Source organism: Trachypithecus francoisi, unplaced genomic scaffold, assembly GCF_009764315.1.
Source record: "Trachypithecus francoisi isolate TF-2019V2 unplaced genomic scaffold, Tfra_2.0 Lachesis_group8, whole genome shotgun sequence".
Classification (NCBI taxonomy): Eukaryota; Metazoa; Chordata; class Mammalia; order Primates; family Cercopithecidae; genus Trachypithecus; species Trachypithecus francoisi.
Genome location: NW_022681473.1, coordinates 101546090 through 101564150, shown reverse-complemented (window position 1 = coordinate 101564150; position 18061 = coordinate 101546090). Strand labels below are relative to the sequence as shown.

Below are 18061 nucleotides of genomic sequence, written 5' to 3'. Positions count from 1 at the left end.
GTGCACATTGCTATTATGAAGTCATAATAATGTATTGTTGTTTCAAATTTCAGCATTGACTATCTACATTAGCCTGTGAACCTACTGATGAGAACAGAGTCCGTGTTATTCATCTTCTAAACTTGGCAATGACAGTCCATAGCAGTCACTCAAATGTTGCTGACTGACACTGACTATTGTAATGTTTATGCTTACCCATTTATCTCCCTCTTTGTGCTTCCTAGGGTCAAAGGTTGATATCCTACTCATTTCTGTAGCCCCTCTGTCCAGCAACAATGGTGATCAATACACATTTATTAAATGAAGGGATGAACAAATGCATCTATCTTTTTCTATAATATGGAAAAACTTACTAAAACCATAGTGACTGGGGAAGATCAGTCTGAATTCAAGAAAAGACTTTCAAGAATACTTTTCATGAAGTTTAGCTTTCACTCTCAAATATATACAGTTAACTTAAACCAAACTGATAGCCTGTTTCTAAACCCAGCTGTTTACTACTGAATAACTAGCAGACCATTTGCATATAAAATCTTGATTTTCAAAGGTCTGTGTTTATGAACAGTTCTCCTGATCAGGCTGAATAAGCAGGTCCCAATGCTGATTCCCAGGTGCACCTTTTAACGACCCGGGGGCTCCACGCACCAGAGCTACCCCTCAGACTGGCACCTCCTCAGCAGCGCTGTCTACAGCAGACCAGTTTATCTGTGTGTTTTGTTTTTTTTTTTGAGACGGAGTCTCGCTCTGTTGCCCAGGCTGGAGCGCAGTGGCACGATCTAGGCTCACTGCAAGCTCTGCCTCCTGGGTTCACGCCATTCTCCTGCCTCAGCCTCCCAAGTAGCTGGGACTACAGGCGCCCGCCACCATACCCGGCTAAGTTGTTTGTATTTTTAGTAGAGACGGGGTTTCACCGTGTTAGCCAGGATGGTCTCGATCTCCTGACCTCGTGATCTGCCTGCCTTGGCCTCCCAGAGTGCTGGGATTACAGGCGTGAGCCATCGTACCCGGCCCGTATCTGTGTTTTCTAAACAGACGTGCAGAGAGACTTGAGGGCCATTAGGTTAAACATTTCTCTGCAACCAATTCTTTTTTCAAGATCAGGTCAAAATGCTTTTCAGTTCTGAAATGAATGGAAGTTTCCTGAGTTTATGAAGATGAAGTGAGCAGGGATGTAGGGGCTCTTCTATGACACTGTTTCACACAGGCCAGGGAAGGAGGCAAACAAGGCAAAGCAGCCAGCCTGTCGGCCACTAAAGTTACCAAGGGCCTATGCCAAGTCTGGCACTGTTTGGAGTCGCAGGGATAATGCCGTGTATGACAGCCAGGGTTCTGCTATCTTGAAGTTTACACACTAGTAGAGGTAAGAGACAGACAATCCCCAAAACAAATATGCAAATGACAACTGTTCAGGTACTGTTCAGGTACAACTGTTCAGGTACAGAGAAGAAGATCCAGTAAGTCACGACAGAGAGATGAGTGGAGGTGGGTGGGGGTGGTCACAGTGCAGGGGGAGCTGAATTAGCCAGGGCAGTGAAGGAAGGAGCCACTGAAAAGGTGAGTTTGAGTTAAGATCTGAATGGTGGATCAGAAGAAGGCAGTTCAGAGTGGATCAGAGGGAAAGATACTCCAAGCAGAAGGGATACCAAGGGCAATGACCCTGAGATGAGGAACAAGCTTGGTATGTCTGAGTGACATGAAGAAGGCCTGTGTGGTCGGAGAACTTTGCATGTGCAGCAAAGTGAAAGAGATGAGGCTGGAGGAGAAGGTAGGGGCTAGTTCATGTCTGGTCTTGTAGGCCATTGCAGGGAGTCTGGCTTTTATTCTGGTTGCCATAGGGAGCCCTGGAGGCTTTCAAACCGATGAGTGGCATTTAGGTCATTCTGGCTACTGTGAGCAGAAGGGAATGAAGTGGACCAATAGGGAGAGTCAGGGAGGCCAGGTATGAGACTGTCCCACTGCCCAGGTGAGGATGATGGTGGCTTGGACTAGGGCTTAGGTGGTGGAACTGGCAAGAAATGGGTGCACTGGGTTATATTCTGAGGAAGAGTGACCAGGGTCTTACTGACGGACTGAATGTGCAGAGGAAGAGGAATTGTGGCCGAGCAGTGACCTGGGCCCCCACTGCCCTTACCGAAGACTTTGAGGTGGATGGTCGCATCCTGCTCGCCAGCCTTGTTCTCAGCAATGCAGATGTACTCAGCCTCGTCGTTCTTATCCACCTTTTTGATGGTCAGCTGGGAACTATCGTCGCTGAAAATGTACTTCTCGTCATCTTCCTCTTGCTCTATCTGTTCCCCATCCCTGGAGTGTGTAGAAATGCAAAGTAGCACGATTTCAACCACAGAAGTAAGACGTTTATTTTTAATTAGGTTCCATAGAATGCAGACTGAGTCAATGGGAAAGACTCCTCAGTCTTCACAAAAAGTTAAGGCACCAAGTTGAACGTCCACAATCACCCTTTATTCCTCTATTCCATCCTCTGACTATCCAAGAGCTGCAACTGTACCCACAAAGGTTTAAAAGTGGGCTCCCAAGACCATACCCTCTGGCTCTGACTCTGCCCCCCACAAGGCTGAAATTGAAGGAATAATCAATGCACAAGCAAGAGACTCTTATAGAAAAGAGTCCATTCTTCTCCTGGGGTTGATATTCCTAAGAAGCCCACATCTATTTCACTGAGACACTAACACGGAGCAGACTTCATGATGCCCCATTCTCTTCTAGTCCATGATAAAAGGCATGAGCCAGTTTCTTACTTTGTCCAGCTCATGGTGGGTTCCGGGAAGCCTTCGGCATCACACACCAGGGTGACGGACTGGCCGAGGTTGGCGGTGGCATTCACAATGTTCTGCCTGGCCTGGATGGTGGGTGGCACTGAAGGAAAAAAGGGTGTCATGGGGTGGTTGTGAAAATTTGGAAGAACCCAATGGCCTGGAGAAGAGACACCGCTCCAGGTCAAGAGTTCTCAGCCCGTGGGACAAACGACCTGTGCGGCTACAGAGTTAGTGTCAGGAATCGAAATTCATGTATGTACTAAATAACTTCTGTAAACTGAATAGACAGTTCTCCTACAAACATGCATTTTTTTGTTTTTCATTAATTGAGAAGCTATAATAATACATTTTATTCATGTTAAGATGGTATTTAATTTATAGTTGCTATTTTTCATTATATATTTTCTCAGTCAATGCATACTAAATTTAATAATTACTAGAGTCAGAGGAACTCGATGTTAAAAAGGGGCTCTTCATACTGGAAAAAGTTGGACATTACTGCTCCCGGTGGTTAAATGGTTAACACCAATTTGAATGCATCAGCTACAAAAAAGAGTGCCGGTTGTCTGGGACTGTGATAAACAACCTTGCACAAAACTGTTTTTTACCAAAGGAATGAGAGGGGGAGAGTTTGGAAAAAAAAAAAATGTGTCAATAGTCAAAACAATTCAACCCTGATTTACTTATTTTCTTAGTACTGACATTATAATTTCCTGTAAACGTCTTGTAAATGTCAGATCGATTCCATGGGTGTGTTTATTTGACACTGCAAATTAAGATTAATAAGCCTATGGACCACGATTCTGACTATTCTGAGGCCTGAGTTGACTGTAATGTTTTCTTTAAACATTTAAGCAGAGGACTAACTTCACAATTACGGTAACATCAAGGACAATGAGGATTAATAGGTAAGCAGTGGGAAGGTTTTAGTCCCGCAGAACAGTGAAGGACATTCAATTGCTGCATTAAAATCCCCATAGTTGAGGGAAGATCCAACAGGCAAGTATATTAAAAAAAAAAAAAAAAAAAAAAGAAATCTAGATGTTAAGGTGGGGAGGGGATTTAGCTGAGAGGGATGATTGAGTCAGGACAGGATTTAGTTTACAGACCAAAGAGGAAGTTAAGAGAATGATTTTGGAGAACCAAGGTTGTAGCAACGCAGACATCAGGAAGAACAGGATCTCCTCACCATTCACAACGACCTGAATGTCCTTGAAGTTGATCTCCCCCCGTGCCAGGATTCTGCCCTCACAGCGATAAGTGCCCTCATCTGTTTTCTTGATGCCCCGGATCTGCAGGTAGTTGTTGGACAGGACTATGAATCGGACTAGAAGAGATAAGAGGCAGGTTCATCCAAGAATCAGTCAGAGAGCTCTGGTATCTGCAGACAGGTGGCTGAGTCTCTTTCCTGTTTCCTAACTTTAGTCTTAAAAGGTGGGGTTTTAAGCCCAAATAAGAAAATGTGTCCCTGGCTTTGAAATACAGCCAAGAGTAAATGTCTATTAGAAATTTGTCTTTCGTACTAGAGAGAAAATCAAGTACCTAAGTATACCAGCTTCGGATATACATCTGTTCAGGACCCAGAAACTGCATGAGGGCTCGGGCACACATGAATCTGAGTTTGGACTGGAATGCCTCAGGGGCTGGTACAGGTGAAAAAGCTAGGGAACTTGGTGCCCTGGGGAAAAGGCAGCTGCCAGGAAATTCAGGTCTCACCATCTTTTTTCAGGATGACATCTCGGCCTTTGTGTTTCCAGATGATGGTCGGCGGGAGGGAGCTGACCACATCACACACAATCACGGCATCTTCCCCCTCCCGGAACTCCTGTGGGGTTGGCGCATTCTTGAACATGAGTTTCTCTGGAAAATAAGCGGAAGAGTGAGGAAAAACAGCTGCTTCTCCCACAAAGATCCCCTTTCACTACAGCCATGCTACCTGGACTTGACTCCTGGGCAAATCTCGCTCCTGGTGTACAGTTGTATAAGAGGGGCACCCTCACAGACGTCAGGCAGAGCAGCTGGCCCAAGCAGAGGTTGCCAATGCTTGGCAACCAATATCTGCTCAATGAGTGCTAAATTTATCACATTTTGTGCAGAAAAGGGTCTACAGAACGAAAGGAATATCTTCACCAAGGGTTCCTGGTCATGCAGGATGATGCCAGTGAAGCACAAGTTATAGGTAGAATGAACTGGTGGAACATCCATTCCACAACGAATAGTAAGAGTCATCGGTCCTTTTCTTGTCTCCCACTCGAGCTCCCAGCCCCACCCCAACTTTCTACAGCAGAGAGAATGCTGATGAAAAGAATAGAAAAAAAAAATATTTAATGGCAGTAAATACCGTACTATCAACACTGTTCCATTAGCTGTCACCCACCATTACTCCAACCACCAGGATGGATGGATGATATTAATAACAAGGTAACAAGATGCCACCCTCAGATGGGTTTTCAGAGGCAATAGGAACTGCCTGCTCTGAGTGGCAAGAGTGTTCAGATAATGATCCCCCACCCCACTGAGCCCTGGGCTCCATTAAGAGCAGGGGAGAGGGAAATAAGAAGGGAGAAGAGCCCAAACTGTAGAACAGTCAGCCAACATTTGGGGAAGGGATGGAGAAACCCGTAACTGCCCTCTGGGAACTATGTAATTTGAAGTTTGAGAATGAATGCCTGTAGGGGAGTAGCTGCGGCCAGTGTGAACCACGGTTGTGAGTTCTGGGTTGGCCAAGGTCAGAAAAGACTTAGGGAGAGAGAATGGGACTGGTTAGGCCCTCAGCTGGTCCCTCTATCATCATTTCCACCTTTCTACTACCCACGTGTCTCCTTGGCAAGGAGAGGCCAGAGAATGCAGAATAAGAAGGAGGCTCTTACGAAATATCTTCACGTTGACAGTGGCCTCTGACTCACTGCCATCCTCGCCTGTAACCACACACTTGTAAATGCCGGCGTCGTCGATGTTGGCATTATAGATGGTGAGGGTGGAGGAGGAATCATCATTCCACACCACTGAGATCCGCTGCTGGTTTGGGGTGAGCTTTTCTCCATTGGGGGAGAACCAGGAGATGTCTTTATCTTTGGCATCTCCTGCCACTAAAGAGGAAGAGATTATTTTTAAGCTACTGAAGTTGAAAAGACTAAGTCCCCTCCAGACTGACAGTGGTTGATCAGTACGAGTTACTGAACAACAGATCAGTCAAGTCTTGAACATCAGGGAGGGGCGAGTATGGCTGCTAGAATGACATGCAGCCCTTCTTTGATTTCTGCATTTAACTATTATATACTTAACATCTCTTACAATATTCGGAAAGAACTCAACAACCACTTGTGCTAGTTGTTATCATGATCCTATCCCTAATGATGGAAGACAAGAGATATTTGTTGAGAACATACTGTATGCTGGGTACTAAGCTAGGAACACACATGCCTCACAGAACTGGTAACCAAGGGAATTCGTGTATTTAGGATTTGGGCTCCAGAGCCTAACTGGTCTGAGTCGACTGATCAGCTTGTTTTCTAAGCGTTGGATAATGGGTCCCCTGAGCTGAAGGTGAGAAATACTGGCTAGGAGTGCAGATTCCAACCACTTTTTATTTTTTATATTTTTTTCCAGCCACGTTTATTCTAGCATCTGCTTGCACAAACTGGCATGACTGTCATTTCGGCACCCCCTGCTCAGACAAATTCATTTCCTTGCATGCTGCAAATAAGGTGGCCAGAACCACCCATTCTTCCTTTCCCCAGGCACCAATGAGGAGGAACAGACTGCGGTGGCTGACCTGCCCCGGAACTGAGCTGGAACAGGGCTCTGACACTGACACTGGCCAGGACACTGAGCTGGAAGGGCGCTCAGATCCGGCAGACGTGGCTGCGCTCCCTGCCTCTTTGCATGGGGCCCTGCCTCTTCACGTGGCACCCTTCTCAGCCCGCACCACCCAGCCCTGCACAGATGCTTAGTATGGAAATGAAGCAGTCTTTCTTTCAGGGCCCATCATGTTTTCAATAAATATCGCTATTTGCAAGATGTGCTGTGGGCTCCACGGCTGCGTCTCCAGATCATTGAAATTGCTGTAATGAAGGCAAAGCTGGAGTGAACACATCTGACGGCCACAAGCCACCTCGTCCACGCAAATCATGACAGCATTTAAAGGCCCCTCCCTGCCAAAAGCTGCTTGCTGAATGTCACCATTTATACCTAGCTCAGCTCTTTCCTGGTTCTTCCATGTTCTGAATCCCAGTCATGTCACATACAGAGAATCTGAAGCTTAACTTGAAGCCTTTTCCTCCACAGGACATTTTCTGATAATTATCTGGGCTGTGGAAATGGGGCATGTTTTCTTTTTTTTTTTTGAGACGGAGTCTCGCTCTGTCACCCAGGCTGGAGTGCCGTGGCTGGATCTCAGCTCACTGCAAGCTCCGCCTCCCGGGTTTACGCCATTCTCCTTCCTCAGCCTCCCGAGTAGCTGGGACTACAGGCGCCCGCCACCTCGCCCGGCTAGTTTTTTGTATTTTTTAGTAGAGACGGGGTTTCACCGTGTTAGCCAGGATGGTCTCAATCTCCTGACCTCGTGATCCGCCCGTCTCGGCCTCCCAAAGTGCTGGGATTACAGGCTTCAGCCACCGCGCCCGGCCGGAAATGGGGCATGTTTTCTAAATGTCAAACAAGGTCACCAGGTCTGGCATATCTCTGAACTCTGGTGGGGACCATGGCACAGAATATTGATATTCATAATAGACCTGGTAAACCCAGGATATATGTCCTCACAACAAAAGCCATACCAGTATTCTATTTACCTACAGGCAAGTTTTAGACTTAGATTTTCAAGCTCTGGGGAATTCTAAGAAATAAGCCTTAAACAGATCCACCAAAGTATTATTTCTGAGCCAGTGCTGTTCTCCATTGTCATTTACAGAACTCTGAATGTATACAGAATAGGAGATGTGGGATGATTCACTATTCTGGAAGTTGTGCTGATTTTCTTAAGAAAACTCCTAGACTTCCTCTGTAGTCAAAGTGAAGTCTAGATGATGGATTTGCTATGTTGAGGTAGCCTTTTGCAAAAGGAAGGAAGAGGCCCTGGCTCTTAAATGGCCACACTATTAACCCCGTAATAGCGCAATGCCAAGAATTCTAGGTGTGGCATGACCAGCCAGCTCACATGGCCTGGGGGCTCCTGCTCTACACGGTGAGTTTCTGAAGCAAGTTCTAAAATGCAGCTGCGCACTGGGCACTTGCCTTGGCATAAGAAGAATTTGGACTCTCCAACGCTGATCTCCCCCTGGCTGGGAACAATATCCACCTGCAGAGAAGCTGAAAAAACAAAACAAAACAAAACAAAACAAAACAAAACAAAAACAAAGTCCAGTTCAAACATACATTCCAATTTTCAAGAATGAAACCCAGATCTTCCATTCAAAAACAGGCTTCCCAACGGACTTTAAGAAAGAGTGAAGGGAGGAGGTTGTGTGGGGTTTGAGAACTTGTGCCACCAACAGCCAGGGCCATGTGCTGCCAGGCAGAGACAACGCCCAGACCATTCTCCTATGGATGGCTATTTCCCATCAGAGAGTGCAAGGTGCCCTGGGAGATTCTGGGTGATTTCTGCCCTAAATGTTTCCAACCCCTTGAGAAGACTTATGATCTTGCTCCAAAACAGTAGCATCCTGGGATTCACAGAAATGGTGACCCAACCAGTTCCTTCTGGATGTCATCTGAAGTGTCTCCACAGCTGTGTGAAGTGCAGGAAGCCTGCACTCCAGAATCAACCTCAGGGGTCTCTTGCCAGTTCCCCACACCGTCCAGACACAATCACTAGGAGGGCTCACACTGATTTTGAAGTGGGGATGGTTAAGGGTAAACGCTCACCTTCCCTCATGACTACAGGACCAACACGCCTCTTTCCATAATATCACCACCCCAATTAGTCAGACACCCTTTGGAAATTCTGTAGCCTGTGCCCTGCGGAATTCCCTGGGTCCCTTGGCTACTTTCCCCGAAGTTTTATTTGAACATCCATACGCTCTGTCATTCCACTGCACCGATAAGACAAAATACACTGTGCCAGATCTCACAGATCCCTGTGTTCATCTGCTCCTCGTTTATCTGCTGGGAGCAGATAACCATTCCTCATGAAAATAGAGTTTTGGGGTGGAAAGATGCTTTATTTCTTTGAATTCAACTTCTTTCTGCCTCTCCTCCTCTTAAGTAAGCCCCAAATCTAAAGGCAAACAGGTATTTGGTTCAGTGCATGAGGCTTCTTCAGTCCAATAGGAGGGAGGGGCTTGAACAAAACAGGCCGGGAATGGAGATTCAGTGAGCCCTTCCTTCCAACAGCCATTTTCTTTTCACAGTAGAATGGAGGCAATGCTCGTTGCCATGGTGACCGGCTCGCAGGCAGAGCTGCCGCAGGTCTTGGTCTATGCTTATTTGATGGAGAGACTACAGTTGTCCTCAGCCGACTGCAGGGATTAGAGGGCCTGCTTGGGGCTGGGAAGCGGGTGCGGCCTTCCTAACCATGCCAGCAACAGACAAGGCAGGTCATGGAGAAACCCAGCAGAGCCTTTAGAGAGAAAGAGGTGATGTGGTGGAGACAGGGATGGAAAAGGGAAAGAGGAGGGCATAAGGGGAGAAATGGGGTCCTGGGCAGAGGCAGGGGGAAGATGCTGAGCTGTCCTCTGTGAAAATCAGAGGAGAAAACCCAGACTTCCAAAAACTGGTTTGGAAGAAATAGAGTAATGCAGGGTAGCTGGTTTCTCCCCCGCTCAAACCACCACTACCAGCTCCCTGAGGCTCAGGACTGAATTCTTGCCTGAGAGCAATAAAAGGTCTTCCCCTACCGCTCCACACAGAGTTGTGCTGGAATTCTATGCCGCGGGCGTCACTGCGCGCAGGTGCAAGTGTGATTAGCTGTAGCTGCTTTCTCCTATCATTCTCCTCGGATGGAGTTCAGGTGCCGCTTGATTCTATACTGTGAGAGCCCAATGGGGTCTCAGACATCACTGCATCCTGCCTCCTCATTTTCCAGATGAGGAAAAGGTGAAGTGACTTCCCTCTGGTCCCTTCTAGTTAGGGCTAGCATGGCCCCAGAGTCCAGGCCTCCTGGCTCCAGGTAGGTGTTCTTTCTACGATGCAATGCTGCCCCTGCACAGAGGGCAAAACGTTTCCATTAACTAGAATACACCATCTGGGGATCCCAAGTAACCCTTGGATTCACTATCCCTTAACAGAACACAGACAGCCCATGAATTGATAAGGACCCATCGTATCATGGGGAGCATGGAGCCTTACAAGAGAGCTGCAGGCCAGTGTTATCCATGCTGAGGCCAGCCAGGACCTTCCCTGTACTTCCTGTGGCTTTCATTCTCTGGGAAACACAGGCTTATGAAGCCCAGAAGCTGTGTCTATGCCGTGGTCACCTAAGTCCTGATCTTTTCTGGAGTTCACTGGGGCATTCCTTAAAGAATGAGAAGCTGAGTCCCCCCGAGAAAGTTTGCTGGACCATATGCTGAGTATTAGCAGCCAGCTTCAACATATGGATCCTGTTACCCTCGTTCAGCCCTTACTGCTTTGAGAAGGATATTCTTATCCCAAGTGAAAAAACAGCCTTCATTTGTTCAGCTCTTTTCAAACAGAACACGACTCTCAAGGGGCAGGAGAACACAGCAAGGCTGAGGAGTTTTCATATCCAAATGCAGCCAGGATCTATCTCTGGGCCATGAAGAGAAAAGGGAAACAAGGCTTTCAAAGGAATTCCCTGCTTAACAGGATCCCACGCACACATTTATCATCACAGAAGTTTTTAAAGGAAGAGATATCCATTTAGACGCCTGGCCTTTTGCACACATGGAAAAGCTAGTGATTTCTCCCTCGAAACACCAGAGACAAAGCTGGCCCAGAGGAACCCCAGGCTCTCTGGAAATCAACGCTTGGAAGTTTTCCACTGCAGCACAATGGCTGATTATTCTTCCCCAAACACTAAGCGTTGAAATACTAGGTTTAATGATAGTAAGTGGAAATCCTGCTTTGATCTCAAAACTCCTTCCCTCCATTGCTTGCTGCCCGGTCCTTTCCTATTCTGTTACTACTTTCATTGTTCCCAATAAAAATTCCTACCTCAACTTTCACCTTTTATTTTCAGTTGCATATGTAGGTGAAATTTCACCACTAGGCATAACTCCACCTTAAAAGGCACTTATGTAAACATTTCTCACAAAGTATCTCATCTCTTGCTTTCCATAAACACTCCTTGCGTAAATACTGCATCATCTTAGCTGGATTCAAAGACACGCGCTTATGAACCTAGGTGTTGGGCTGGGCAGGACCCAGGGGCAGGGACGAGAGGTGCTTCCAACAGCGCTTCCCACGCCTCCAAGAAGCACTCATCCCCCAAGGTCTCTTTTGTAGACAGTTCACACTTTCCAGTTTACAAAACACACTTCATTACTTCATGAAACTGTTCTGAGTGATAAAAAGGCCAATATTATTGTCTCCACTGTATGAACGTGGAAATTGGGGCTCAGAGAAATAAAATAACTTGCTCAGGGTCCCTTAGCTAATGAGCACTAAAACCAAGATTAAAAATCATATAATTCTAAGGCTTGAGCTCTTCCCCTAAACCCCTCAACTACTGTAACCTTCTGTCCATCTCCAAATAGGTTTATTATAACCTATTAGTTACTGTTTACACTCTTTCCAAATCATGGGCTAGAAAGAGCACAGTCTTTGTACAAAAATCTAATATCAGTCGGGTGCAGTGGCTCATGCCTATAATCCTAGCACTTTGGGAGGCCGAGGCAGGAGGATTACAAGGTCAGGAGATCGAGACCATCCTGGCTAACATAGTGAAAACCCATCTCTACTAAAAACACAAAAAATTAGCTGGGTGTGGTGGCAGGCACCTGTAGTCCAGCTACTCGGGAGGCTGAGGCAGGAGAATCACTTGAACCCGGGAGGCGGAGGTTGCAGTGAGCTGAGATCATGCCACTGCACTCCAGCCTGGGCAACAGAGCAAGACTCCATCTCAAAAAAAAAAAATAAAATCTAATATCAAGTTGCTGCCATCATTTCTCTCCTGGTTAACTATAACTGGCTTCTTTGCGCATAGATAATCACAGCATTGTAGCCCCTATTTTACATATGAGTAAGGCATGCTCAGAGCCATAAGTGATTATAATGATAGGGTCAAGATTCAAGCCTGGGTTGGAGTCCCAAGTCCAGCCATTTCTCCCACACTATTCTATCCCTTGTTCACAGACAGAAAAAAAGGTTCTGTCTTTTGAGAACGGAACAATCTCCCTCTCCCCACCTCAGTTGAGTAAAATAGCCCCATGGGAAACTGATATATTTTGAAATGTGTTTTCTGTTTAAATGTCTTTTTTTATTTTAAATTGATGCTATGTTCTGAAAGGAATGCCAACTCTTTTAGCAAAAGGCTTCAGCTGTAAATAGATGTTTTGTAACTCCCAACTCCCTAGCAGAAGTAGGCTATAAAGTCTCAGCTGCTGAAGACAAGTGAATTAAAATTTAAGTTCCTAAAAGATGCTCAGGTGCTTATCAGAAGAGGTGGGCAAAGCAACAGAGAATAATTTGTTCTGATTTCAAAAAAGAGTTCACATGAATCAGCAACTTCTTGCAGTAGTTTTATTTTATCGGTTTTCTTTTCAGATTCCAATGGGCTTGAGGAGGGAAGAGCTGACAGCAGACAGGGAATCAAGGTCTCTCCTGTGGTTAATTGAAAATACTTTCTTGTCAATATGTTATAAAGACATTGGAGGCTGAGGAAGACATTACAGATGTTTAGGGCCCAGGGTCAATGTAGACACACCTGAGCAAGATGCTCTGATCACCAATTTAAAGGACAGGTGAAACACAGAGGATGAATCTCATCAGTGACTATGATGAGATAAGGGAGTTTTCTATTATCTATTTAATAATGACCACGGACTTTTGAAAAAGGCATTAAATGACAGCTATATGTTTGTCTTGTTGGCTATCATTCTAGAAATGAGCCTTAAGTATTGCTAAACATAACCACTATAATGGAGAATTGGTTTTGTATTTTTCAAAGTATAACTGAATTCTAAGGTCTCTTTCATTTGGCTATACCTGTGGGAAATCCAGATGCTCAGACCAGGAGCATAAGAATGGAGGTAGTGCCACTTGCCTGGGATGGCAAGATAGTTTGGCTCTGTGTCCCCACCCAGATCTCATCACGAATTGTAATTCACCACGTGTCAAGGGCGGGACCTGGTGGGAGGTGATTGGATCATGGGGGCGGTTTCCCCCATGCTGTTCTCACGATAGTGAGCGAGTTCTCAGAGATCTGATGGTTTTATAAGGGGCTCCTCCTGTTTTGCTCATTCACCCTTCTCTTTCCTGCTGCCATGTGAAGAAGGCCTGTGCTGCTTTCCCTTCCACCATGATTGTAAGTTTCCTGAGGCTTCCCCAGTCATGCAGAACTGTGACTCAATTAAACCTCTTTCCTTTATAAATTACCCAGTCTCAGGCATTTCTTTACAGCATTGTAATAACAAACTAATACAGATGGCTTGCTCTCATTATTAGCAAACTACTGGAGGGAAAATAAAGGGTCTTTTCTCCACTAAACCTACAAACTCAATGAAAGTGAAGTGGAAACGAATGTGGTCACACTACAGAGTGGTTAAGGCCAAGGACACCAGGCCAGACTACCTGAGTTTGAATCTCAGCTCTGCCACCTATTGGCTTTATGATCTTGGCCAAATTAGTTTAATCTCTCAGTGTCTCATTGGCAAAACAGGGAAAAAACAGAACCATCCTCATGGGGCTTTGAAAAGATGAAATGAACTGACATATGTAAAGCAGATAATAAGCATTTAATACCTGTTGTGTATTATTATTCTTAATTAACCTCTAGTAACAACCCTTCCCAAAGAAATTATTTCGGTTACTATTTCTGAGGGGAGCAATGTTTTCCCTTTATGGTTTAAGATAAATCAACCTTCCAGAATAATCTAGTTTGTGGTCAGGTGGCCCCGTTCTACTCTCTACATTAAAACAAGAAATTTTATTTGCTGGTCAGAACATTACAGATATAAAAGACTGAATTTAACCACAGCCAAAAAATCATAACATTGGGGGCTCCAGACAAGTAATTCCAACTTGGTCTCAGTTTTCTTGTCTGTAAGATAGGGATAATAAAACTGAACGAAAGCGATTGGATTGTCACAAGAATTAAATAGGCAGGAGATGGTTGTGATTAAGAACTCAGGATCTGCAGTTAGGGAGGTCCGGGTCCAAATTCCATCTCTGACAGTTAGTAAACTAAGTTCTCAGGTGAATCTCGGAGCCTGTATTTCTCATCTGCAAGTGAATATAATGATCCTATTCATCTCAAAGGGATACTGAAATTATTTAGAAAGGTAATGTACATAAAGTACCAAACACAAGGTTAAGCTGTGTGTATGTTTTTAAATGACAGTACATATGACAGTACTTTGAACTTACACACACACACACACACACCCTGCAAACAAACACAATTCCCAATGACACATGTGATGAGAATGAGATAGCAGGGGCCTCTTATATACTATTGAATTCAGCCTGTCTAAAAATCTAAGGAGTGTGTGTGTGTGTGTGTGTGTGTGTGGTGTGTATTTACATATTTGTGTATGTGTGGATACATCCATTGAGAGTCGATAAATATAGGTGTGTGTATTAATAGAATAATGGAACTTGTCAGGTTGATATTGTTGCAAGAAATAGCTGGACATAAGTAAATGTATCTAATTTTGGCAGAGAGAAGAACCGATACATTATTAGAGATGACACAGCAGCCTTGTCTATACTTGACATGTGAGTCTTACAATTCCAGCTTAAGCTACTGTTGATAGTAACTGGGTGGAAGAAGAAAATGAGGTAGACTGTTTAACTTTCAAATATTAATCCAAAAGCTAGATGCCATTTTAAAGAGACTATAAAACACGTGTTTGTACAGATTTTGGCTTCTGTTTCAGTATAATGGCAGACCATACATTAATTGCCACTGGAAGTATCCTCATGGCTTAAAGCTGACTCACAACAGCAACTGAAATCACCTAGACGTCATGCTTAGCACTGCCAGTCCCTCCATCAGCGTAGTTGGGGTCCTCTTATAGAAATCCCAAGAATTCTATCTAATTCCTATTTAAACATAAACATCTAGAAGTGATCTAGCTAGGTTTCCAAGTCAACTGAGATAAGTGTATAACCAAGCCCTTGGGAGATGCTCTGTGTGAAGTCCCCACAGGCCCCTGGGTTTCCCCTGAGGCGTAAAGCAGCCTGGAGAATGAAGGAAACCCCTCTTGAAAGCTGCAGTCTTTTCTGGCTAGGAATATTAGTGCACAGCAGATGTGTGAAAGCAGAATTTGAGACAAAAGGCAGAGGGAAAGATGACTCTTGGTAGGTTCATTTTTTATGCCACAGGATCAAGAGAATGGAGCTTCCTGGTATAAAGACGAGCCATACAGACAACTTTCAGATAATATATAGACATCTCTAAACCAAATGCACCTGAAAGAGACACTTGGGCTCGTTACACTCATATAGCCAGCTGGTTTCCAAAATCTATCATTTTTAATGAAGTTACCTGGACTGGGTATTGAGTCATACACAAAAACCATGCAGCAAGCAGTCCTGGTAAAAATGCTGCTTAACCCCTGCCCCTAAATCCTATGACTCTTCCAAACAGAGTGAAGGTGGAAAGGATGGAGAAGATGAATACAGCTTCAGAATTCTTCAGCATTCTGTCTAATATGACATCATAATTGATACTCTAATATTACAATAAGGAAGAAAAAATATTGACTACCCCTGCACAACTGAGCCCTGGATGATTATCCGATATTTTATTACCATACTCTATCCTATGCAACACTAGTAACCAAACAACAGAAACCAACTAGCCAGAAGCAGGAGGCTCTATTTCTTAGCATAATAAATTATATGAGCTGCTGGGAATCAGGCATCATTGGGGACTGGCCCTGTTCCATGGGGGCTGGCTTCAAATCAGAACACAGAGCCAAGCCAGATAACGGCTTCAGTTCTCTTGGCCTCCTAAGTTCCCTGGGTCAAATTAGCATTTCATTAGGTCCGACTTAGTTTTATAGAAAGAAGTGAGTGGTTTTGAACCATGGTTGCTGCCCCTACAAACCACCTAGCTGCTGGAAAATGTGGCTAATTTCATGTAACAGCGTCCTGTGCTTCTGGTTATAGGGCAAGAAAATCTACATGTTGGTTGATCTCCTCAGAAGTGATAGAATTATGTGGTTCCCAGGCTCTCATTCCCACCACCAATTCCCAGCCCCCAAAAGGCACCCAGTTCTTTTTTATTTTCTTTTTTTTTTTTTGAGACAGAGTTTTGTTCTTGTTGCCCAGGCTGCAGGGCAATGGTGTGATCTCACCTCACTGCAACCTCTGCCTCCCAGGTTCAAGTGATTCTCCCACCTCATCCTCCCAAGTGGCTCAGATTACAGGCCCACACCACCAATTAGCATGCCCGGCTAATTTCTGTATTATTTGTAGAGATGGGGTTTCACCATGTTGACCAGGCTGGTCTCGAACTCCTGACCTCAGGTGATCCAACCGCCTAGGCCTCTCAAAGTGCTGGGATTACTGGCGTAAGCCACCGCTCCTGGTCGGCACCCACTTCTTACTAGGAGCCCACTGGAGCATCTTAATGGGCAGTCAGAAGAAATGACTCAAAGGGAGCATAAGCAAGGGCAGGAGACAGACATGTCCTAGACCAAAGCTGTGGATCAAGCACAAAGCCAGAAAGACTCCCGCCTGACTTGATGATTCACGCCTCCTTGTTTGTTTTCTAGTTTTAACAGTCTCATAAAAGAAGAGAATGCTCTCCAGATGTTATTGCTTCCTACCAAAGCAGCAAAAAAAAAAAAAAAAAAAAAAAAATCAGAAGTATCTCCATAGAGCTCCATAAGGGCCAGATTCCAGGCCAGGAGTGAAATCCTTTTCAAGTGGACATTAGCCCAGTCTTATATAGAACACAACAGGTGAAGGCAGGAATGTCCCGCAGCCTCATGCACTGAGGAGCAGACAGCCAAGGGTGTGGGGGTCTGCCAAGAAGAGGTGAACCTGGCCTAATGATAAGTACAATTTTTCCATCTTCTACTACATTGGAGTCATGGCCAGGATTGCAGAGCCATTTACTAACAAAGGAGGTTAGAGCTGGAAAGGACCTGATGCTTATCTCCAACCTGTTTATTTTATAGGTAGGGAAACACCAGGAGCAGAAATCTGGGATGCCTGCAGAGAAGTTTGAAAGCCATGGGGTTGGCCATTGTACTGACACTTGACCCAGGGCTTTTTATTGCTTCTGTGTCTTTTTCTTTTTGTGTCCTCAGCAGTTATTTCTTCAACTGTTTCCTCTTTGCCTGCTCTGTCCTGGTCTCACCTCTATCCTAATAGAGCTATTCTCTCATTAAATGGAGAGAATAGCTCTATTAAGCACAGCTAAATAAGCTGGACAAATGGTGTGTGCTCTGCTAGTCCTGTGGCAAGCTGATTAATCCGTCCAGTGCCTCCCGCCAACCCCAGGGGCACTTTTTAACAGAAGCTCAGGTTTCTTGCTCCCTTTTCAGGCCACCTTTCCTGTTCTTTCCCTTGTCTAAGCAGTCCCTGATTGTGGGCCAGCACTTCACATGAAGCTGAATTACTAAAACGTAGAGCAAGGATGCAAATTGATGTTTGGAACTCAGCTAAGCTTCTCCAGATAAACAAAGCACAATCCATCAATCTGCCCTGATAAGCCAGGCCTTCTTAGTAAATGACTGTACACTATCTGATTGCTTCCAGGAGGCTCCAGACAATGTTTTCTTTGGTCTGCTCTCCTGAAACCTTGACAAAATAACTTGTCGATGTTCTTTTCTTCCAGCTATAAAAAGGTACTGATACAAGGCGAAGCATTTCCCTCTCTCCCAACTGCTTTTGCCAACATGGCAAGAAGTTGGAATTATATCTTTCAATATTTGTCCAGCTGTTGTTTGCAGATGTTGTATTCTTTGCATTCAGAAAATAGAAATTCAGAGAATGCTAGCATGCAACTTCATCCTGAGAATTTTAGATCCTGCCCGTGCCTTTCAATAATGTCCTTATGTGTTCATTGCTTTAAGCACATCTGGGCTATTGAAGATACAAAGGCTTACAATCTCTCCAACAACCAGTGCAAAGAATTGTTAAATTTGGTTTATATCAAGTGGAAAATTCCACATTCATATATATATATATATATGTATATATACATATACACACGT

At 44.8% G+C, this 18061-nt stretch overlaps 1 protein-coding gene across 22 annotated transcripts in view; it reads right to left on the bottom strand.

The window, feature by feature from the left end:
• The window catches only part of NCAM1 (neural cell adhesion molecule 1), a 316731-nt gene that overhangs the window by 60932 nt on the left and 237738 nt on the right, over positions 1 to 18061 (bottom strand). For 21 of the 22 annotated variants that reach the window (XM_033204122.1, XM_033204118.1, XM_033204129.1 and 18 more), the window contains exons 2-7: positions 8007 to 8081; positions 5645 to 5863; positions 4491 to 4634; positions 3964 to 4101; positions 2757 to 2874; positions 2132 to 2301 (exon numbers count right to left, since the gene is read on the bottom strand). In XM_033204122.1, coding sequence (XP_033060013.1) covers positions 2132 to 2301; positions 2757 to 2874; positions 3964 to 4101; positions 4491 to 4634; positions 5645 to 5863; positions 8007 to 8081 — 864 coding nt within the window. Of the gene's footprint in view, positions 1 to 2131; positions 2302 to 2756; positions 2875 to 3963; positions 4102 to 4490; positions 4635 to 5644; positions 5864 to 8006; positions 8082 to 15378; positions 15466 to 18061 lie in introns of those variants that run through there. The other variant, XM_033204119.1, reaches the window with a different exon arrangement.